We start from the raw sequence: 22,900 nt of genomic DNA, 5'->3' as shown, positions 1-22,900 counted from the left end.
GTACTGCTACCCAAAGTGCAACTAAGATTATAAGGAAACAGGTACCAAACTGGGGCTGAGCTGCTAGCGTTTCAGTAGGTCCTGTTTTGCATTAGTGAGACTCCGGTAGATTAGGATGGAAACGCCACCAAAGAGTCGTCCTTTGCCAGCGACCATTGCGAGAAAAGGGCGCGGTTGAGCCGGACGCCTTGGCCTCGACTCTGATCACAGAGCGAGTTAGTACTGCTCCAGCAATCTTCCTTCCACGGGTCCTTTCCAGTCTCGGTTATCGACCTGGTGACTTGTTCTCCTTCCCTCTCTTTTTCCTCTCTCATTGGGTAGTAGAAGACTGCCAACGATGAGCAACAGCGATGGAGGTTAGGAGGCGACTAGGGATTTTTTTCCTTTTTTGAGAATGCAGAGGAGAAATGGAGAACCAGAGAAAAGAGGGACGAGGTCGAGCGCGGGCAAAAGAGAAACTAAACAGAAACCGGGAGGTCTAGAGTTAGAAATAAAGCAGACGACGTTTGACGCCTTTGGAAGTAAATAATGACGGTGCCATCAGGTCGTTAAGCCACACGTTAGGAACGAAAAACCAACGCAACGGCGGAGGGACACAACAATCTTAGGGCAGACTTGGCAGAGATTGAAGCAAAGCTCTTGGCAGAAAGAACGTTTGAGAACCACGCCTAAATGATTAGCGATCGGATCGGTGTGACGGGTGCATATAAAATATCGGTGTGAAGTTATAATTAATAAGAATTCTTGGGACTGGGATAGAGTAGTCGCCTAGGTAAGTAATCAGTATTAGAAGACAAACGTGTGCTCTGTCAGTGAGCAGCTAGGACGCACGATCGTCTGATAATTCAAAAATTTGACCCCTTTGGCTTAGTGTTAACCGAAGATAGGCACATATGTTCGTACACCTACAAATGGTTCTACATACCTTGACTGGAACACAGATACAATTGAAGATAATGTAGAATTAACAGCAAACATAATCAAATCGGATAAACATATAGCCTGAAATAGTCACCCACAACTTGAATATTTTATAGGATCGAAGTAAGGATGTTCTTGATCAGGATGGAAAAGTGATCATTACAAGACACAGTAAATGAGTGGACAACAGGTGTCGAGGAATTAGGTGTATAGATAGAAGGATGTATACATGAAAAGAGCGTTACATGATAAAATCGACTAAATATGGTACAGAAGAACGGGAAAAAGCTCCAGACGAGATACTCATTGAGCTAATATTAGAAAGCAAATACTAAATACGGTGAAAATAAAAAACACACGGGGGCAAATGGATAGGGCGGCGGAGACGAATATGCAAAATGAGGAAATCATTAATGTCAAAAGTTTTAGCTTTAACATTGCAAGAGACTTGATCAAGCACCTCCTCGGACCAAAACCCGAACTCGCTTCATTCGATCGAGTAAACTCTGAAACGCTAGGTGTGATGTCAGAGAGCAAAAACTGGATTAACGCGCATCTTATTATTTATCTCACTTTGCTGTGTTGTATCGGTTAATCATTTCTAGACAGAGTCATTTCTTTCACCCTCCGATAGCTCTTGACCGCCTTCTTGCAAAGCTTCGATTCTTGTCGCATGTTTAATGCCTGCTTTTTTCTTCCTGGGTGTCCCCTAGAAGTTTCTCTGTGGGCACCTTTTACAAGCCTTCCAATATTTTAATGCTTAGAGCTTACTTCTCCCTGTTTTTCTCTTTCCTTTGCCTAAATCGCTGCTTGTAGTGTTTTTTTTTTTGAAATTTGGCTTTGCTTACATAGGTTCATTTTTTTCTACAGGTCAAATTCATGCGGGCTGACGGAAGATCACACAAACACTTTTCTTACATGTAGTTGCGTTTAAGGGCACAGAACAGACCCCAATCAATGTTCTTTCATTCAGTAATAGAGTTCAAATGGGTTTCCTTGTGCTTTTTAGTCTTTCTTTCCAGGCTGAAGCTCCTCTTCAGTGGTCAAATTCGTCGGGTCATCTTTATCCGACGGGTGTGCACCGGTCAAAACAGTAGTCTGTCGTGGACATGGTAAGAGACAGAAATTTATTTGAGAAGTTTCATTTCAACTTGTAGTTTGCCTATCCCCTAAGCGCTTGCCTCTCCGCCAACATTAACTTGCGATCCAACTAGCTTGTCATTTCTTTTTAGCTTGTTTGCCCGCCCATCTTCGATACGCACCCTTCTGCACATGGTCAAACCTAGTTTCTTTGCGACAAACCGTAGCATGCGGCAGGCACCTGCCGGAAGGCTTTTCATCTCACGAAGGATCCGTACATTCCGTGTGGGTGGCAATATACATTCGGAGGTTTTCTGAGTCTGCTCCGCGCTTGCATTCCCACCAGATATCGCCGTCATTCCAGACACAGTAGTCAGGGAGTGGTGCGTGATTGTTTGGAGCTGCCGTTCCGTGTTCCATGTCACTTAGTATGCGTCCATCGTTCGAAGTCGACGCGAAACTCCGGAATTCCTGTTCTTAGTTACCTGCTTCTGGGAAATGAACGAGGGGAACTGCAATGAATTGAACAGGACAGCTCAAGACCTGTCGAGACTTCGGTGGGCAGGCAAAGACATAACACGTGATATATATACAATGCGACTACTTTCATCAATGTAAGGACATCATCCCTACTTTTTCCTTCCGCTTCTAGCAAAGGGTCCTTATTGCGTTTGCGCCTGTCTCGAATGATAGGTTTCTCTGCTAAAAAAAAAGAATATATGAGCTTGTACTTTCAAGGACCTGGCCTGGTTTATTTCTCTATGTGGAACGAAAAAGGCATCCGGACCAAGCCATCGTCCCAGTCATAGTCGTATCGTTCTGGCTGATTCCTTTCAACGAACGTAGTTGTTCGGATCGTTGACGCGCATTCTGGGTCGAGTGTTAGGGTTTGCCACGTAAGGGATGCTATCGCTAAGCGGAAGAAGAAAGTTAGGGTTTAGAAGAAGACGCTTAAAAAGAGCGATACACAAGAAAAGGCTGTGTTTAGGTATATTCATTGTTATAATCTTTTGTAACGACGAGTCTTGAGTTAAAGGCCTTGTTTCTCTCGTTATCCGGAGGAAATTTGGACAGAAACTATTTATAGGGCTCTGATAGCAATGGAATTAGGAGACTTTGGCTTTCGGATCTGTTAACCTCGTTCCCAATTCAATTTCGTTGGTGTTTATAATTTGTTTTGTTGTAAAATGCATTACTTCCAGGGACACATTGTTGATAATATGACTAGTGATTATGACGAGTAAAAGAAAAGTTGGCAAACGGTATCACGGCAGCAATAGGTTTTGGATCGCAACCATTTAGTATTCGTTGAAAGTATTTGAAGAAGATTAGATTACGTTCTAATTGTAATTCGTTTTCAAATATTTAATTTGTTGATCTACATGATCCTGGTATCGTGTACTACATGACCTAAAACCACGACAGAGCCAGGATATATTATAACTTCGTATCCAGCACTGTGAACTAGCGCTGTGCCGTGCACCCAGAAGTACTTTAACATAATCTTCAGCAGGAAAGTCAGTCCACCAGACTGCTAAAGCCTTATAATATTCTATACGTGAGCTCATGTTGAAATACTATTGCCCATGTCACTACTAGCATTTGATAAGAAAAAAAAATTTAAGGACCATTACTCAAACTGATTGCGATTGAAGTGACGCCGGCATAATACATCTGCGTGACGACTCATGGCTCAGTGACTACGCGGCCGGGCACGTCCGATGCAAACGTCGCAGTAAATAGAAGGCTGAAGATATCAAGGCTAATTATTCCATTTGCCATAGGCACACATAGTATGACGCATGACATGACGCATTTCATGAAAACTTAACGATATTCGCTAACTGAGAATAGCGGAAATTTTGGAACAATGCCTAAAATTCTCAATCGGTCGGGAGTGTTTAAGTTGATGGGCAACATCGGATATTTCAATGGCAGGCACGATAGGGCCATGTGTTATACCCACAGAGGAGAAGCGGTGAGTGGTCGTTAATACAAAAGCAGATGGGTAACCGGTTGGCGCCCTGGTCTATTTGAGATTGGGGGGATCAAAGTGATTTGATGAGGACAAATGAGTTAAACTGGAGCGTAAAATCGAAGAGAGGAAAGGGGATTATTTCTTGAAAGACCAATGGGGCCTCAACTGCGGAAAGCAATGAAGAGAAAAGCTTAAATGCGGCAGGTAAAGCTGGGAGAGTAGGAGAGAAAGGAAGCGAAAAGGGGAGAGAAGTGAAACCTCTATCCGAAAAGGCCTGTAAAACTGCGTTTTTTCTAAACCCAGTCTGCGCAACTACTGGTATGGCAACTGGCTTTGTTCTCCTGTGAGCTACAGAATGCCTAAGGATGCAAAAGGCCCGCCGAAGAAGACGGAAAGCGTCGTTAAGGTGAGATCGATTAACGGATGCGGTACCCGGTCGTGGCGAAACCGGGTATCAAGAAATAAAGGACGAAAAAATGGGTTCCTAAGGCTTTGCCTTTGTCGCAACCAGCGCGTGACGATCTTAATCTTCCCGCAGCCACTAGACACATTGGACAAACTATCTTGTCAAGTGAACCTTCTCCTGTGACGCAGTCGACTACTCGAAAAAACACGTAGAGCCAACTGGCGAATCACCAGCTATTGAATGTAACAGCTGAGGAAATGTATAGGGCATTCAGCTTGGGGCTCTTCGAACTTGTAAGGGTAATAGATAGAAAAATACAGAACCTTCTTAGAAACATTTAGCAGCTTATCAGTTTAATTATAGAAATCTAAACTAGGACACGCAGTCCTTGATGCGACGAGAAAATTGGTCGACAGCGTACAGTTCCGTACGATACTTGTCTAGACATGTACAATTTACTCATTCACTACTGTGTACGAGCACCACTAGCTGATCACGTACAGGTTGAGCACTTGGGCAGTGCCTAGGCGGATGCCTATATTGGCGTTGCCTATATTCTGGAGGCATCTTTTAGCTTCCCGTTGTTTATGACAAGGACGGACGCACTTTGCCGAGACGACAAAGCCTTGGGAATACATTAGAATAAATGAATTGTGCTGATTGGTGGCCCAACGTCTATATTCTGTTACTGTTCGCTGACTGAGATGGGGTAAACGGGGTGCATGGAATCCACTAACCTTTTGGGTTCATTTGAAATATGGCGTGAAATACGAGGAATTCGGCAACAAGTAATTAAAACCTGTGGGCATTTTTCTAATGGGTGGCGCGCGGCGGGAATGAGTGAGTACGATCGTCGACGTTGTTTTTCTTACCATCGTTGTTGACTGGTATCACTGAGCTTCGCTTGACTGTCCCACCCTGGTCTCGTTAACGCCATCCCAAAACCTCTTTGTCGACAATCTGCGCTCTGTCCGAGCTGGCGCTGGATAATCAAGAGGTCATTCGGATATCGTTATAATAACACTACACTAATGTACTGAGCTCAGATAGTCAGCGACTAACATTGATACGCAGCACGTCTGTGCATGTATACGAAGTCGAGTGCAAAACCCTAGTCGCCTCTCTCTGCCCGCGTTAAATTCAAAATATAGGGTGATGAGGCACCCACGGCTAGACGACTCAGCGCAAGTGATCTTGCCGTTCTCTATACGCGCGATCCATATGAACGTTTCACAGTTAAGCAGGTGTAGTGTGATAGATATTAAGCCCGGCGAACTTGTTTGGGGCTTCTACAGAAGTATGTATGGCGATTTACGCTGGGTGGTCTTTGTAACGTATGTAGTTGTTATCATCGTCGTTGTCTGATTGCAAGTTCCGACAGCCTGGTCTGTCACTTGCTTCTAGTATGTGCTTGTCTCTCATTGGTTTAAACGATGGCTTCGCACGGCAAGATGGTCGTCGTCTAACTCAAAATAGCCTCTACTCTAAATTTACTTCATCTAGGCTTCCAGTTGCTACTTAGAAATCAATAAAGAACCCTCCAACAAAAATACCTCGCCTTTTTTTCAAGTTGTGACTGGTGCTTGAAAGATTGTTACTATTCCTGCTATTATCATACAGCCTTCCGTCTAGTTACCGCTTCTTATGCTTCTCGTTCTAAGTCCGATAGGAAGGAAAACTGTAGCATCGTTTGCGGCTCAGTTATCTGCGAAATCCGCCTATCACACATCGCTAACCCCCTCATCATCGGATTCGGGGCTGAGATTTCTTAAATAAACAGGCCTTCGTGAGCACGCATCACCAAGTTAGGTTAACTGAACCGTGTAAGAAGAACTATATAAGTTACAATGGTTTGCGCGTCGGTTCTCGGGTTTTACTTCCTTTTCTAGTTAATGCTAATTTTCATTTGGTCTTCAGTTCCAGGGCAGATTCGACGTACTGCCTACTCTTCCGTGAACGTCTTTTAACACAAAGACTTTCATGAAGTATGGCGTCGAGCTTATTCCGCTTCGTGAGAAGCGGTTACATATTAGCCCGTTCTGACAGCAACAAAAAAAATTCCCGACTTAGTTGATTAATACTTAAACTAACCACTCAATTTTGAAGCGGCCTCGATCTTTCCGCCGTGGTTTTATTTTCCATATGACGGTTTTAATAGCAGCTAACTTTCTCTATTCACAAGCACGTGTAGCAGTGTCAATACTCTCTCCTTGTATAATGTTGCAATATGGCATAGCCTATCGCCGGTGCCCTGCAATAATTTTGCAATAATATCTATCTGTGACCTTTTCGTTCAAATGCTTTATGTTGCTTTGCCCCTAATCTCCATATTCCAACGTCCTTATTTCTTATTCTGCCTTCGTATAGACCCATATATTTCTCTTGAGTTTCATTCCACTAGGTTCTAGATGCACCTCCCAGTCTCATTGCATCAAAGGAGGCGGAAGGCTTTGCCCAGAATTGGGCATAAATGGAACTGTCATTACTGCATCAATATTGCCCAGTTAGATGACGCCACCAACTCCAGTGGTGTAGCTTTTATACATTTTTGCCGTGATGCTTCTATTTGTTCAGTATCTCTACCTAAGGTTAGGTCTAGTAGTCATTACAATGACAGTGGAACATTACGTGCTAAGAGACGAATGAACGCGGGATTTAAGCCTTGGAAAATATCTGTTTGTTTTACGCCAGCGGAAGTCCTCAACCGCACAATACAGAACTGGCGTGGTCTGGCGCATCTACTTAATTTCATAAAAAGTCATAGTAGAGCTTAGCTCACCTCCATTCGTTATCTTTGAGCACCCATACGCGGCCGTATTCACGTTCAGTGGTCCAGGACCACTGTGGATTCCCTTGGTGCCGCTCGAACAAGCAGTATAAATAGAGATTAGAACCGGGTGACACGACCAGCTCTCCTGTTTCGGAAATGCCATACTCGCCCTTTTCGACGAGGAAATCCAACGTAGGCGGGAATTCCAACTCTTCTTCTGCAAAGATCGCAAGAAACTTTCGTATTAGCTAACCCCATGTCTATAATAGTTGAAGGTGACGTGAAGCTCCTTATATAGCATTTGGCATTAATCCCTTGGTTAACTTAAGCTTGTTAAGTGTTACATCACAAACGTTCAAGAACCATGTGTAAGTGTAGAAGAGCCTATCGAAGTAAGTTCAATAGGCTCCTGAGATCCGGTGCTTATAGCAACTAAGCAACAAAAGGAATGGGCAAACCCATCAACGAATGCGTAGGTTGAACGCATAGGATCCATGTAAGGGGTTTCCTAAACACTACTGACTTACATTAATTTCACTTAATTTTCGGCAACACGGAGCGTATCTTTTGGGATCTAGAGAACTCTTCTCAATTAATTGAGTTACTAGAAAATTGCCAAGCTCCCATTGATAATATTAATATTCTACTCAGTGTACAATTCTGCTATGCTGATGGTTGATAGCCTAGTAACATTATGTCGCCTCCACATATCTCAAATGCCCTAATGCAACTAACAAACAATTAAGATCATCGTTGGTAGTCTATTGATACTTCATCCATACTCAAAGTCATTAGCTAGGGTTTTATAAACAGTATAAATCAGTAACTTGCAGTGTAATATAAGTAATTATTAATTTTTAAAAATATAATATATATAAGCCGTGTCTATAAGAATAAACTTATCGTAGAATGAAAATTACAGTTGGGCCTACCGCTTTACTGATACACCATTTAATAATCCTCTTTTGTTGATATTCCTATACTATTCATTAGCTTAATCCAAAAGTGCAAACCTACAAATATTAAACGAAGTATGCTGCGTCTAATCAATGGGTCGTGCACGCCACGCTCACTGCCCAGAAGCACTGAACGTTCCGTTTCCTGTATAATGATAAGAAATCGTCATGCACTCGTATAATCGTGCTTCCACTAAAATTAACTTTGGGTTTATAGCACATTCTACTCTAGATCCGACTTTAATTCTCTCCATGTTTATACTTTGTCTAACTTCTGCACCTTATGGATTCGTCTGCTCCAACTGCCCTATTGTGCACTGGCTGGCGTGCGTTCCCCCGCGATCGCCTCTGCCGTCACCATATTTCAAATAATAAACCCTCTGTACGGCGCATATGAACTAGCGCATGTAAGCTTTACTCTCGCCCAGCCACAACTCATCGGGATTCTAGCACCTCTCGGGATATTGTGGTTCTTAGATACTGGAGCTTCGCCAGTATGTGGAGGAGATCCCTTGCGATATTAAAAGACGTCGCTTGCCGCCAGTTTCACTGGTTGCCTAAGCACTTCACCCCTAGCGACATCTGAGCCATTCATTTAGTAAGTGAAGCAATCACGACAATGTTGAAGTAAACGGAAAATCAGGAAGCACCAAGACTCATGGGCTTAAGTCTGCAGCGTGATTCAGCGGGCAGCAAGGAAAACTATGACTCCACACTAAACCAGCCCACCGCAGTGGCGAACCGAAGCAAGGAAATGGGGCAACAGCAGCGGCTGTGTCAGCAGCGCTAAAGCAAATTAAAAAGTTAGTTCGTAGCAATTTTCAATCCTGTGCTCTTTAACATTCCTTTTCCACTCCAAACCCTACGCCTGTTACTGTTCCTGTCTATCGAACCTCCCAATTGTTGCGGGGGGGGGGGGGGGGGTCATACCCTTAGAGAATCCGTTGACACCACCACTATGAGCCTTCACTTCAACTAGACTTCAATAAAAGACAAAGACTTAGATGAAGTCGCCGCCATACCGGTCCCTGTATTCCCTATCGCGTGAGCAACCTACCCAGAACGAACGCAATTAGAACTCAAGGCTTGTTCGGAGCTACCAGGTCCTGGTAACATGTGTCATAGTATGTTACAGACTGTGCTTTGTCTTTTGACCAGATGTGCCCACAGGGCCTACGAGCAATCTATCCTCGTACATTCCTCTTCCTGGAGAATGTATGGGACAGAAGACCGCACCCATGACTATACAGACGGCAGCCCAGGCAAATCTCTATGTAAGAGATGAGAGATCTACTTGCTACCTTCTTGCACTAGCTCAAAGTGATACTAGTATTATGGGTACCTCTACAGTTACTTCTATCCTGTTGCCATATCTGAACGTGAGCAAGCAAGACAGATTCCTGGGTACTGTTCGTCCCCATTATCTGAGTTAGCAGCAACTGCTAAGCGGACGACGTGGTAGTAGTAGTAGTAGTAATTCAGAGAGCCCATATTGGAGACGCTTAATGGCGGGGCTCCATCTGCGAAGCAAACCCGAGCGGGAGCCGGGTCGTCTCGCTGGCAGCTATTGTGCACATATTGAAAGGTCAATACAACTTTTTGTGATCCCACAACAGAGGAAATCCAATTTCATATCAACATTTGCTTTGATTTTTCGGATATCCTAAAGTTTATATTGAAATTTTACTTGAATATGGTATTATTTCTCATGCTATTTGTATACAGAGAAAAGAAAAGCAACGTTTTGGTAATTTCAGAATAATGGTCCCCTCTTTTTCACTGTTCTCAAATACGACATCAGTAACGAAGACGATGAAGATTACAAGAGCGGAGCGAGATAAAATCAAATCAGAGGCTCATAGCAGCGCATGCTAATGCAGAGATCGGCTGCTAGCAAACCGCTTCGTTGACTCCGACTCAATATAACGAAATAGCTAAATTTTCCGACCTATAATTTAGCGTCGTAAAGAGCGACGGCACGGAAAAATTCGAAGTGTCCATGAAAGATAATTTCGTGTCTAAATGAGCAGGCAAGTTCCAATTAATTTTGGGAAAATGAAGAAAATAACGCACGCGGAAGGTTGGTGAACGAGGGCAAAGCACGGACTCTTCTCCTGAAGCGACACCGGCGAATTAGTCGCAATAGTATGCTTAGGTCGGGCGCAGTCGAGTTCTCCGAAGGACTTCGATTCTCTTCGTATCCTCTATTTATGTCTGCCTAATACTGCCTTCTGCTTCTGAAGGCTGTTGCTTTGAAACTCAAAGCATAACTATATTAGTTTTTGCTTTTATATGGGCGTTTTTGACCGCGCGCCGAGCGCGTTTTCTTCTTTCTCTGCTTCGTCACCGTTTGACAGCGTTCGACTTTTGCGTTGTCCACGTCCTGCTGCCGCAGAGTCAGGGCCATGACCAGCAACAGGCGCTCCAACCAACAGTACGAAGACACAAACAGACGCCTGTCTCACATCTACGTGGGCTCTTTTTTGAAGACTGTCAAGTAAGTCTACCCACCGACAGGGCGCAGCGTTTGGATTTCGTTTCACCTAGACGCATTATACGGAGCATAAGACCGCCGTATCACCTGCGTCGCCGGTGACCGTGTTGAACCTATGGCGTCTCAGATTTTCCCATTTACCTCTCTCTGTTCTTTGCGCGCTCGCTGCTCTTCCTCGTTACTGATGCTGACGTTCTGTACTCTGCAAGCCATTGGATCGCTCACTCAAATGATATACTAAACGCACGAACATTGCAGTATATTTGGATAGGACGACAGGCATCATGTAGCAGACGGAAGGACTCGGACAAACACTATTGAGCCTAAGGCAAGTAGGTCATAAGTGTGGTCGGACCCGTTCGGGATGACTTCATGAAAAGCTGATCTCACTAGTGTCAGTCGTAATAAAAAGCCAATAGATTCAGCGGAAAATTGAACCCATAAAATTGGTTTCTATTTCCGTACATGACTAACTCAAAGGAGTCTCTGCGTAGTCGAATTCCTGATTTACGTGATACTTCTTCTAATGTATTAACCGCGTTGTATGTACCACATTTTGTTTCTTCTAGCTAAATATGGCCCTACGACTCAATTAAATTCAACATTTTTTATCTCTCCTTGCTAATTTGTCGTGTGAATTTGAATGAAGTCGTTCGCTCGTTACTATCTCTTTTGGTTCTTCACATCTCGCCGTCCTCTGCGAACGCCTCAGTAGAAAAAAAGAACGTTCTTAATTGATTAAGTTGCATCGGATCATGCTTTGGAAAAAAGTGGCGTTCACATGCAGTGTCGCTTTGCTAACACTGATACTGGGCGCATCATAACTAAACATGGACTTCGAACGAAACTGTCGTAATCCCGATCTTCCACCGCAAGTATGTGGACGGACGCTTCCAATCGTTTTGCTTTACTTCGATGTAACAAAAGAAAAGGCTAAAAAGGCAATGGCATCATTTAGAATCGACCTGGGCTTTTCGCTTTTCTTGATCTGCTTCTCCTAGCTTGATATCGGCTTGTTCTAGGCCGTATTGATCTGAGAAAACCTCCGTCAGATCTCTATTTATTTGAAACTGAAAAGAAAAGGGGAAGTTTAGTAGACCCAGCGCTCTTTACTACTAATTAGAAAGGGGTAGAATTTCGCAGCCTATTTTGTCTTGCTACATCTGCCGTAGACTCGTCTGGAACCCAGCCCAACCCAGCTCAGCCGAGCTAGAAAATTATGCGTTGTCCGCCTCTGCCGTCGATGGATAATCGCTTAACGATCATCTGACGACAGTCCATACCTATGCTAAGCCAGTTCACTTTACAGGCAATTCAATCTCATATACCACTTTGCCGAACTGGAGCAGCAGGAAAAGTGTCCCCATTTGTATGGATTGCTTTCGGTACCCATATATTTAGGAGTAATTCGTGTGTGTGTGTATGTATCTGTGAGGTTAAAGCTTGCTGATGGTCTAGCCAGATGTGCCATTGTTTCGTTTCTAGTAGTTTTCAGGCAATAAAAGAAAATGAAACGTCTATGACAGCCATTACACAGATCGGTACAGGAACAAGACAGAGGACATTGTCGTCACGGGACTACGCTTTTCGGGCAGGTAACGGTGACGACTTTGTTTAGTAGCATGACCGAAGGTCAGAGTGCTCAGGGTTCTATTGCACATAGGCCCATCATCCCTCCCATATACTTTACGCGCCTTGCAGATTGCTCTCATTAAAACTGCCAGAGAGAAAAGCAGCGATTTGTCCCTTTTTCTCTGTCCTCTTCGTTGTATGCCTGTTTTCTGCTTCTCTCTCCCTCCCCCTTCTGTCAAGCTTGCTGTTATTCTAAACCTTTTCCACTTTGTATCCGCTCCGATCGTAAACTGAACGAGCGTCGAATGGACAGAAATTAGAAGGCCTGCTTTACGGAACTAGCGTTCTATAAAGCAACCGCGGGGCTACTCGTACTTAGGGCCGCGTAGCTCCCACCAGTGATGCCTGGCCACATGGACCGTTTGGATTGTGACAAAGATGACGACGGCAGCCAAATGAGAGGACAGAAAGCCATGTGGCCGTATCAGCATAAGACCAAGCTGCTTCACTGGCCGAAAAAATCAACTAATACTGTTTGTTTTTCTTAACCGTCTCCATTCGTTTTCTATATGAGTTTTTATTTTGCCTGTTTTCGACAACAAAACTTTTACACACAATGTGGTCGCTGGTAACGACATTCAGCCAATAAATATAAGCCACGTTGTGCTCCCATTCTTCGATTGCTGTTGTTCACCGCTGTCTTAGCTTTTAACCCAAAGGAAGAAGCAATTGGATAGCGAATGGCCGAACAAATTCCCTCGTGAAACCGCTGATTTGTAATTCGTTGTGTCTCTTGGGAAGCAGGCAGCCATGAGAGGTGGAAAAAGGGCATGCCAGAGAAAGGAGCTTACCAAAACCATCATAAGCTAGGTCAGCAACTCGCAAAAGGTGGTAAGCCAGGCAGCCGCTTGAGCAGACGAGGGCTTTTTGCTGCCAACACGGCCCTAACTACCAAATTCTGATCGCTAACGCAAACAAGGCAAATGGTGGGCAAAGGCTCGGCTGACTGCCCATGTCCTTTCCATTGGGCTGTATCTGTGACCCCAGCTTATGAAGAATAGGGAACGAGCGCGTCTTTTGAACCGAGGAGCAGCAGTAAACGGTACCGACGGAAAATCCATACGACTGAAAGGCGGAAAGTTGGTGGGGAGTAACACCATGAACAGACCATCTGTTTGGCCTGATCCCAAGGCAGCTGTCGTTCAAGTGCGGACTTTAGTCCATTCAGTCTGACGTACACCTGTCAACTAATACATGGGTCAATAACGGTAGCGGGATCTAAAAGAAGATTGAAGGTGGATCCTCGAGAAGGGTACTGCCCTCTTATTTTGCAAGAAAACAAGCAGCACGAAAAGCAGGACCTGAGCTCTCCAAATCGCAAAAAAAGAATCTTATATAGTTGCATTCAGTTACTGTGCTTTCGACCGCACGAGGGACGGTTACCGTGTGACGCAGGGATTGCGTAACAGTGGGGCAATTCGTTCAAACGTCTGCCATTAGCATAATTTAGATAGGTGGCCAGAAGGGAGACAAATCGATAAAAGCGAATTCATTTTAATAGACGAGTGGGCGTTTCATGAGTATGGGCGCTTAGAAAAACGGAGACTCACGGGTCGAGTTAGCATTTGAAATGGCTGCCGTCGGAAGGCATTCGGGAACGTCCTCGGTCCATTCGCCGTCGACACATCTCGTTGAAGTCACTCCTTCCAATTTGAACTTGAAGATGTCATTGCACCTGAAGTACGAGAACGAGAAATGTTACGTGCACAGTATGTATAGTTAACAAGTACTTATCCTTAACTAAAACAACCTGTCACTCCATAGTGCTATTATAATAATAACGTATTTATTTGTCAGGGCTAGTAATATGTAAGGTGATCTGACTACGTTATTAAGTATAGATACGTTTCGCTTTGTGCTGAAATAAGTCACCGGTCGTCTCAAACAGCGCTCAATAAGACAATAGCAATGGACGTAAACCCTGAGACATGCGCTCTTTCTTTCCGCATCATTTTGTGACTTACATTACAATATCAGATCCAAGCGACCTAGCTGAGCGTATTTTTCTATGGGAAAGCGAGTCCCGTAACGAGTATTTCCTTTTTATTACAATCAGGCAAATTTCCTGAAATATATCTTTGGGCAATTAACTTTTTGCCCACTTGCCTAGTCTACTAGGTAGGACAAATGATCAGAGTTCATTATGATTGCTTACAACAGTAGCGCCATGGGCAGCACCTTGACAATTTCGCTTTTTTTAATTTTGTTATTTCCGTGACACTGTCGCTTTTATTCTCTGTACTAGCATCTTTACGCGCTGAGACATAACGTCTGCCTTCTCGTAGCCTTTCCTTTAGTTTCGCTCTTCTTTCACTCGTTTCGGCAGCATAACCAGTGACACTTGTTGATATCTGAATATTCTATTTCACATTGAGCGACGTACGCAGGACGCTTCTGCAGACAAGCTGCATCGACTAGATTGAGCGAAGACGCAACACTGAAACAACAACCAAATGGCCTTAAACCAGTTTCAGTTGCTTGGCCAACCGTCGCTTTCCACTATATACCGTTAGCAAATCATTTAGATCCAGCCATTGCTAGAACATATGTGGGCTTCAGCATTGGGCATTTTCCCAACGCTATTGTTTTCTGCCCCGGTTAGTACAGTTAATGCCGCTGCTGCAACGTCGGTAGTATCAAGGAGTCCTTGCCGATGGCAGCACACCCATGATGGCATGCTTCATGTTTTGAGAGTGGTCGCTGGTGTGCCCCAGGCTTTCTCTTAGTCTTCGATGAGATGATGGGCAGCTAAGGCTTTCATTGGGCTTTGTAACCGGGCGTCTTTTGCTTTTTGTGCTTTTTCCGTAGATCTTATATAACCGTAGTAGCAATAGCAGAAAGGTTGCTGCTACTTATGCTACCGCCATGGACTGCGCGTGTCTCATGAAGTGGGCTTCCTAATCCCTATAGATGTGCCACATTCAATTGCATCTATAGTACGCATCGCCAGCAGGTTTCTAAAACCTAAGTGTTCCAAGCCGCACAAATCTCACAAACAACGCAAACGTACGCATGTACATGTAGACACAAAGTTACCCAATCGGCCTCCTTCTCCAAAAAATATATATTTTCTATGTAGACGCTTGCGACGGCAGAGCTTCGGTCGGTGGAAGCTTATGGTCGTAGGCGCCAGAGAAAAGGAAGTATATGTTGACGCTGCCGTAATGGCGGCATCGAGTCGCACGAGCACAATATACGAGAGGGTAGCTGAACTCATCCTTACGCTGCAACACTCCCCCCCGCCGCCCTCCCCGGTCCCCCATGTAGTCGGTATCCTCGCAGCAGTACACTTCACAGTGCCACCGCTGCTACTTCCGCTCACAGTAAAGAACCAGGATCTTCCTCGTCTGGGAAAGAACTCCGAGGATCTCTACCAAGGACTTCTGGGAGACTGTCTGCTTCCGCAGGACAAAAGTATTTTCCCACACTCCATCGGTGTCTACTGGCGCAGCAGCGTTGTACAACGGAATGTTGCTAGTCGTTGCCTCACGACCCAGTCCCCACAGGGCGATGCGCTATAGACGCCTCACGTGCAGACGACCATGTGCTGGAGGCCCCAGAAACTTGAACTGATGGAAACAACCGAGTTGTCATCACGATTGATTTGTGCTTTCATTGCACTGTCACTATTTATTCTGCTGTTACCAGATAAAAGCTGATGCTACCGCTTGCAGCTGCGGTGTAAAGGAGTGAACGGTGTTCGAGCTCCGGTCCATACTTATTCGATGAAAACGGCGCTTCGTGAAGCGGTGGAGCGGGCAAAACTAAGTTCTGCACAAGAGAGGAGCGTCATTGATATAGAAGCAGAGGAAAATGATGAGCGGCAGTACGAGTACGAGGAAGGCAGTACGAGTTTAGAGGTTTTTCCCCGCTTGAATTACACCTCTCGCACAATTATAGTAGCATTTTTCCAGGGAATGAACACAATTTCGTCTAGAGGCAACGCTAGCGTAGACTGTGATGGCATCCTGCAACAGCACAGAAATACTAGAGGCTATTGCGAGCAAAGGGGAAACGTTGATCCAGTTCCTTCAACAACAACGCCTATAGGCAGCCAGATCCGCCCTGTCAGTTCCTTCGCAGTCCCATTGTCAAACGTAGGGCAGTGCATCCGACGACTCGAATGACACGTTTCCGCGGATTCACGCAATGGGTGTCGTTGAGCGAAAGCGTCGCATTTTCTAGCAGCATAACAGGATCTAGCTTTACGTTCAAAAAGTCATATTCGAATTCAGTTAAGATTCGAGCTAGGATTTGTGGGGTTAAGTAAATAATTGTGGCTATTTTGGTTTAGAACGGAGTACCGCCGTTGTAGCATCGATCTGAGGCTGCAAAGCTACAACCAAATCACAAATGAGTCTTTCAAGCTTTGTAAGTAAGACATTGTTCCGGACGGCTGATTCCTGCTAGCACAGAACTTGCACTCGAAACTAAATCAAACTGTATCTTCAGTTTTGGTAAAAAAAAAAAACACAGTATTGCCACATCCTCGCTTAATTAGAATATTCTTGTTTACGGATCGTAGTTGTCGATAGTTGTCGACACTTGTTACGTTTCGCCCTCTACGATAGTTCAAATATACTTGAATTAAAGTCTAATTCGAACTGCGAAAAATATAATTTTACCGAAATCGAAAATAATAGCGCGACAAGTAAATGAAATAAGCTAAACAATCGAAAAGGCATGAAATTAATTACACACCGTGTCGTTGACTTTATGGACGAAGATGAAAATGCTCACTCTCGTACTATAGGCAAAATTTTGTTTGCTAAAGATATTAAAATTAAAGCGACAAAACGAGAATCATAGGAATTTTATAGTTTTTAGAATACGTCCCCTAGTACCCGAAAATTTGCGCTGTAATAAAAAAGATCGGGTGAAAGTCAAGCAATTTTGATAAATTGTTGATTGGCTCTCAGTTACGTATGGCGGCAAATTTCAAATAGAATGGCGCTAGTGAGTAATAATGGGTGCATGCTGGTACGCACCTGAAATTAAGTATGGTGCCATGCTCCACCTGTATATAATCAATTCCGTTGTCGAAGGATAATGGCCGCACTTCGTCAACGAAGATGCTGAGATTTTGGCGGGTCTCGTCGTATTTAAGCTCCTGTTCATTGATGATACACGAGCGAAACAGAACTGGTGCAGGCTGTGTGTTGAAGGTGCCTATTCAGATCCACAAAATAATCATAACAACAGAAGAAGAGTGCATAATAAAGTTAGTTATGATTTGATTCATCAGAATGTATGTGTATGTTAATTGCGAAAGAAAGACAAAAAAAAACAGAAGCAAAACTAACAATTTCAAAGATATCGATTCGCCTTGACGTGTTTGCGGCATTAAGCACAAAAACAGAATGTTACATTACGTTTCAAGCTGTGATATTGTACAAAATACGCTTCGTTCCGAATATGCGACCTCATGTCGTCAGTGAAGCAGCCAAAGAACTTAGCATACAAGATATATGTATACATATATATCTATACATATAAGATACTTAAACGTGTCCCGTATACTAAGTTTATGCAAATTACCTGAATGCGTCTTTGAATTAATTAAAGCAAGACTGTACTAATCGATAGACTTCATTTATCTACACAATACAGTACAACAGCTGCCCACATGACGAAGCCACATGATGCCCACTAACGAATTCGCAGGTATAAAAACTCCATGTATTTGTTAGTCTAAATAGAACCCACCGTGTTTGTGGCCTTACAGTAATATTCAGGCTGTCTTTTTACTGTTATATCTACCTGTTACGATGCAACACCGTTACATCGCCACAGTCTGCAAATTGGATTCGGCGTAAAAGCCTCACTCAGTAGCTACGCATTTAAATTGTGAAAATCTTTTGAGACTCCCTGTTTTAGGTTGTACCATATCAGTAACAACTAATTCGTGACTATTGAACCGCTGGCTCTGCCAGCTTCCTTTGAAGTCGGTAACTGCACTGCAGATCCGCTCCGATTCCTCAAATGAACCTCGAAAATGACATGAAAAAACTCGTCAAACGTGGAGCGTGCCGAGGTAACCCTCCGTTGCTTGTCACACGCAACTACTGCTTCTCTAGCAATAGGTTCTCCAGCATCGAGAGACAGGTAGACGAGAGTAAACTCAATTGAGTTTCAAGCTTCTGCAGGGCTTGTGGGAAGCGCGTCCTTCTCAAGAGTGTGTTCGGGCTGTATAAAGAGGTTCACACAGGAAATGACAGTACAGTGCCGAAAGACAGACAGGCCAATGCGCCTCGTTCATGTTAGGCCCCCAAAGCGCTGAGGGGAACGCAACGGCAAATAAAGATAATTTCCTAACTCTAACTCGAAATCGTTCGACTCTGATAACGGCCTATAGGCTCGACAACGGTTGCCAAGACCTTACGTACTGCGGGGTTCTTGGAGTCTTGGTGTCTGAGTGTTCGATTCATTCGGCCCCTTACCTCTGGACGACTTGCAGGGCCATTACGAGTCCCTTGTACAGAGCCATAAACTGTCCCCTTACCCTATGTGCAGGTCTTGAAGAGCGTCGCGCCTAGCAACGCTCTTTGTCATCTCGTGTGCGGCTCAACCACTTTTCCTTCGTGTGTTTGTAGTAACACCTTACCATTACAAGACAGAGCAAGATGTAAATGCGCCCACAACATGCTTCACGTCTCGCATCGAAGTTAGTGATGAACGTGTACAGCAGTGTAGTGGCTGCAGTATCGCGGTAAGAGAATTCTTCGCCGAAAACGTTCTTTTTCGGAGGCTTGCCGCAACCGCGCGAAAGGTATGGGCCCACGCTCGTCGAATATCATAGACTACATGGGAGAAGAGCAAATACAGTGAACGACATTCGGCAAGAAGAAGTGATAATGCATCCGTTCTACAAAGAGCGGCAAATTGTCAAATTGGGAGGGCTGTCGATACTGATATACGGGCTACGACAGCTCGTGTTTTTATTGTTGTTACACAAAGCACGAAACGTTGATATGGCCACGGGGCTGCTGGACAATAGCTGACGCGGTATGGAAGAACGAGCAAACGGACGACGCTATATGATACAGGAGTCTAGCGATGAAGAGGTGTAGTCCAAGCATATATGCAAGTCTTTCATTTAATAAAAACGTATAGCATGATAGAATTGCAATGGTCCGTTTCTCAAGGAGGCGGGCCGTATGATAATCGAAAAAACTCGAGCAAAATCCTATGCTGCCAGGAGTAGGCTTCAGAATGGCGCATGTCAGGTTGGATCTCTTTATTTGATTTGCCGCACGCCGAAAGAAAATTCAGCGGTACTATTTTTAAGACGGTGAGCGGGGGCGATAGAAAATTGAATCAATACAAGCAGTTTGCTTGAAAAAACAATCGCATATATTTTATCTGGAGTAAGGCTGTTTCCACGCTTAACTCCGATAAATTTTACATTGAAATTAGCGTACATCTGGTCTGGACAGTGAATGTTCGCGAAGTGGTCGTTTAGCGCCCACCCGAAAGAGCTTCCGTAGAAAATGTTTCACTGGTTTGTGCCCCACTATTTTGTCTATGGGAGAATTCTTTCTTTTATGAAAAAAATAAGGGACAGAAACCAAATTTAACAGCCTCTTTTAAGCTTGTCCTTTTTTTTTCTATTGCTTGTTATTTGTCATTGGACTTCGTCTTTGTTGACGTTGTGCACGTCAACATATAATCATCGTCTGCTATGATTGGTTAGCGGCTGCTTATTATTCTTGTTGTCATTTGCACAGTGTGTCCACTAATGTCATTGGACATGTTTGCTTTGTTTATTTATAAACTTAGCGCGGTATACTGAGCGTTTCGCTGACATTATACCACGTGAGTTGGGTGCTAATGATAACGACAAATCTTTCATGATGCCGTCTTCGACGTCAGGCTCCGCCAAATAGACAAACGCGTAACGGCGAGAAGCCAAACAAAAGAGCGCTAGTGTACTCAGTGATACAATTCTAATCACGGCACAGCCGGACACCCACGTTAACGGCTTACAACGGCTGCTGACCATACTTTTTGGGAGGATGACACTGTGCTTATGTGCGCCGGCACTGCCACTACGGTTCCTGCCAACAACAAATTCGACCTTCACAGCTTCACCGACTTCACCACCATCATCATTACGTCAGACAAAGTGTTGACAGAGAAACCTTCTTCGGCGCTCGCTGTTCTGTCCGGCTTCCTTCGGCTCATTTCTGCCGTTCCTTTTTGCGACGTCTGCTAGCGCTTTGCTTGCTACCGAACGTTACCTGCTATTGATCCTGCTGCTCTGCTCCTGCTTCGATAAACAAACACCGTCAACTAAACTAGGCCGATGGCGAACAGCCTGATAGCAGGACTTGCTTGACTCCCCGGACGAACTAGACGTAGGCTTTGAAGCTGTTTAGGTAGAAGATGACTGGTACGCCGACCATCTGAGTTTCGGCCGGTGGAAGTTCCGTCAGTGGTTCCTTTAGGCCCACAGAAAACACTGTTATGTATATGTATGTATACAATAGTTGTCGACAATATATTGACCGTTTTCAAGCCATATTTCTATGTTTTAAAATAATATTACTAAATAAAATATGCATCATTTTAGTCGATGACCTTTTAGCATTTTTCCGGTACCTATAGAATTTCTGCGGCTTCTGAGCGAAAAATGATTTTTGTACCTTTTCATGAAGGCTAACTTAACATCATTAAGGGAGTTCTGCAGAGACCGAGTTAGATAATGGTACAATATCAGGGTATATGGCACATCTATCAAATAATTTACGTAAGTCCTTTCAATGTTTGCCAGGTAGCTAGAGATTTGTGAGGTCTAGTTTTGGTCGATTTTTTCGGCGGTTTGGTATAATCTTGATAGTGCTTAAAAGCAGATGTCCGAACGAATCGTTCTGCTAGATGTCAGCTAATTATAACGGGCGCTTCCCTACCAACCCCACCAAAACAAATCACCCCCTTTGTTGGCATCGGTCTGGATTTTGCCACGAATTATAGGACATGCGTTTTTTATTTGCGCATTATTGTTGTATGTCATCCATCTCTCATCACTCGTGACAAACCTCTTTGAAAATTTCGCTCGACTTCGTAAGGTTTCACAGACGAGTCAACGAGATCCTCTTGCGGTGTCACAAACATCTAGCTCTTTTTCAATGAAATTTCCTCATATGGTTAACAACTGTGTGGCGGTAAGTGCTTAGTTTTTCGATGCTAGTCTTTCTAGATTTGCTAGATTTCTAGTCTTTTCGATGGTATCGTAGCTATCGACGGATCCTGGTAAATTTTGGCGATCATTTTATCTAGTTTTTTTTGTACCACCACAAAAAGCATCTTATACACATACACACACACAAACATATATATATGTAGTTTTGTCTATTCATTAGTAATAGTTTATGTCTGAATTGGCGCGAAAGAAACAAACTCATAGAGGACGTCTGGCATAGTATTTTCTATTATAACTAAATGTTGGAAGCATCCTGCAGATAATTTATTAAACCATGTTTGAAGTAAATGCTTGTCATAAACACGATTCAGTGCAAAATTGCTTTCTCATTACAGTGTGCAACATGTCGTGTGCAACATGTGTTGCGCAAATGAGATTACGATTCCAGACAGCCCGCCCGTTTTTTTGCGGGGGTTCCTAGGATTGTACTTTTACGTTTATCCTTTCCGCATGAGAAGTTCCTTTCCATTGGAATTAGTGGAACTTATAATGTTGAATCACGCAGCACTCGAGTGGTACGAACAAATGATTTTTTTTTTTATAATTTTGTGTTTTTGCTGTGGCCGCAAGCGCGTACGAGCACGAAATTGGTGAAACAAAGTTTGTTCACCATGTGTCCTATTGGAACGCTCCCGATTACTGGGCCATTGAATGCCCATTCTTACTCTTGCAAATGGGACACTCATTCAAGCTTACGTTTAGCGCTATATATACCTCTATGACCGCGATCACTGCCTATAAGATTCATCATTACCTTCAGCATCCAACGGTGAGGACTCTACAACCGTTAAGCTATGTATTGATATCTTCGATATATAAGTTCTTTCGAATTCGAGCAATCTGTAAATTTCTGTGTTTATCGTACTTGAGAACTTCCGTTCGTAGTTCGTGTTTTTTTATTCGTTATCTCTGATTGAGTAACACGGATAAAAAACCTGCTTCAGCAACAAATCAAATTATGATTACCTGTGATATATACTATATTCTTGCATCATCCATTCCTTTGCCGCATGATGTTGTGTTTTAAACGGTTCGTAGAGTTGGTCATGTACCCTGTATGCATTGCCATTGGCACGTAGTACGGGGCGGGGTGCCAAGTACACACGGTTTAGAGAGACGGGTCGGTCATTTGACTACGCGACCATTGAGTCGTTCCGTACTTCTCCCATCCCACTGCCAGCAGCACCCCACTGATGTGTGTAATGAGTGCCAACGACGAAGATGGTCATTGCCGCAATAACCGTAGAAGTGAACAATAATTAGCCTTCGTCGTCGTCGCCGACAAAAACCAACGTTTAACGTTTTCATCGCTGTTCTCCCCATCCCTACTTGCCCCCCCCCCCCCCCGCCCTAAAGACCCAACCACACTTGGAAAGCACATCGCTCTTTGTATCGTCTGCCCTTCTTTGCAACTTTGCTTGGCAGGTCACCAATCTGTCGGCATCAATGCTGCCTTTTCCT

The 22,900-nt window shown here is 44.0% G+C and overlaps 1 protein-coding gene across 2 annotated transcripts in view; it reads right to left on the bottom strand.

Annotated features, from left to right (window-relative positions):
- Positions 1–22,900, bottom strand: part of hig (locomotion-related protein hikaru genki) — a 100,945-nt gene that overhangs the window by 30,546 nt on the left and 47,499 nt on the right. For both annotated transcript variants that reach the window (XM_022830193.2, XM_022830194.2), the window contains 3 exons: positions 17,226–17,406; positions 13,788–13,912; positions 7,165–7,372 (listed from right to left, as the gene is read on the bottom strand). In XM_022830193.2, coding sequence (XP_022685928.1) covers positions 7,165–7,372; positions 13,788–13,912; positions 17,226–17,406 — 514 coding nt within the window. The remainder of the gene's footprint in view (positions 1–7,164; positions 7,373–13,787; positions 13,913–17,225; positions 17,407–22,900) is intronic.

The sequence above is a fragment of the Varroa jacobsoni genome, unplaced genomic scaffold, assembly GCF_002532875.2.
Source record: "Varroa jacobsoni isolate VJ856 unplaced genomic scaffold, vjacob_1.0 scaffold_257, whole genome shotgun sequence".
Taxonomy (NCBI): Eukaryota; Metazoa; Arthropoda; class Arachnida; order Mesostigmata; family Varroidae; genus Varroa; species Varroa jacobsoni.
The sequence above is the reverse complement of the archived record's forward strand: the minus strand, read 5'-3'. Positions and strand labels throughout refer to the sequence as shown.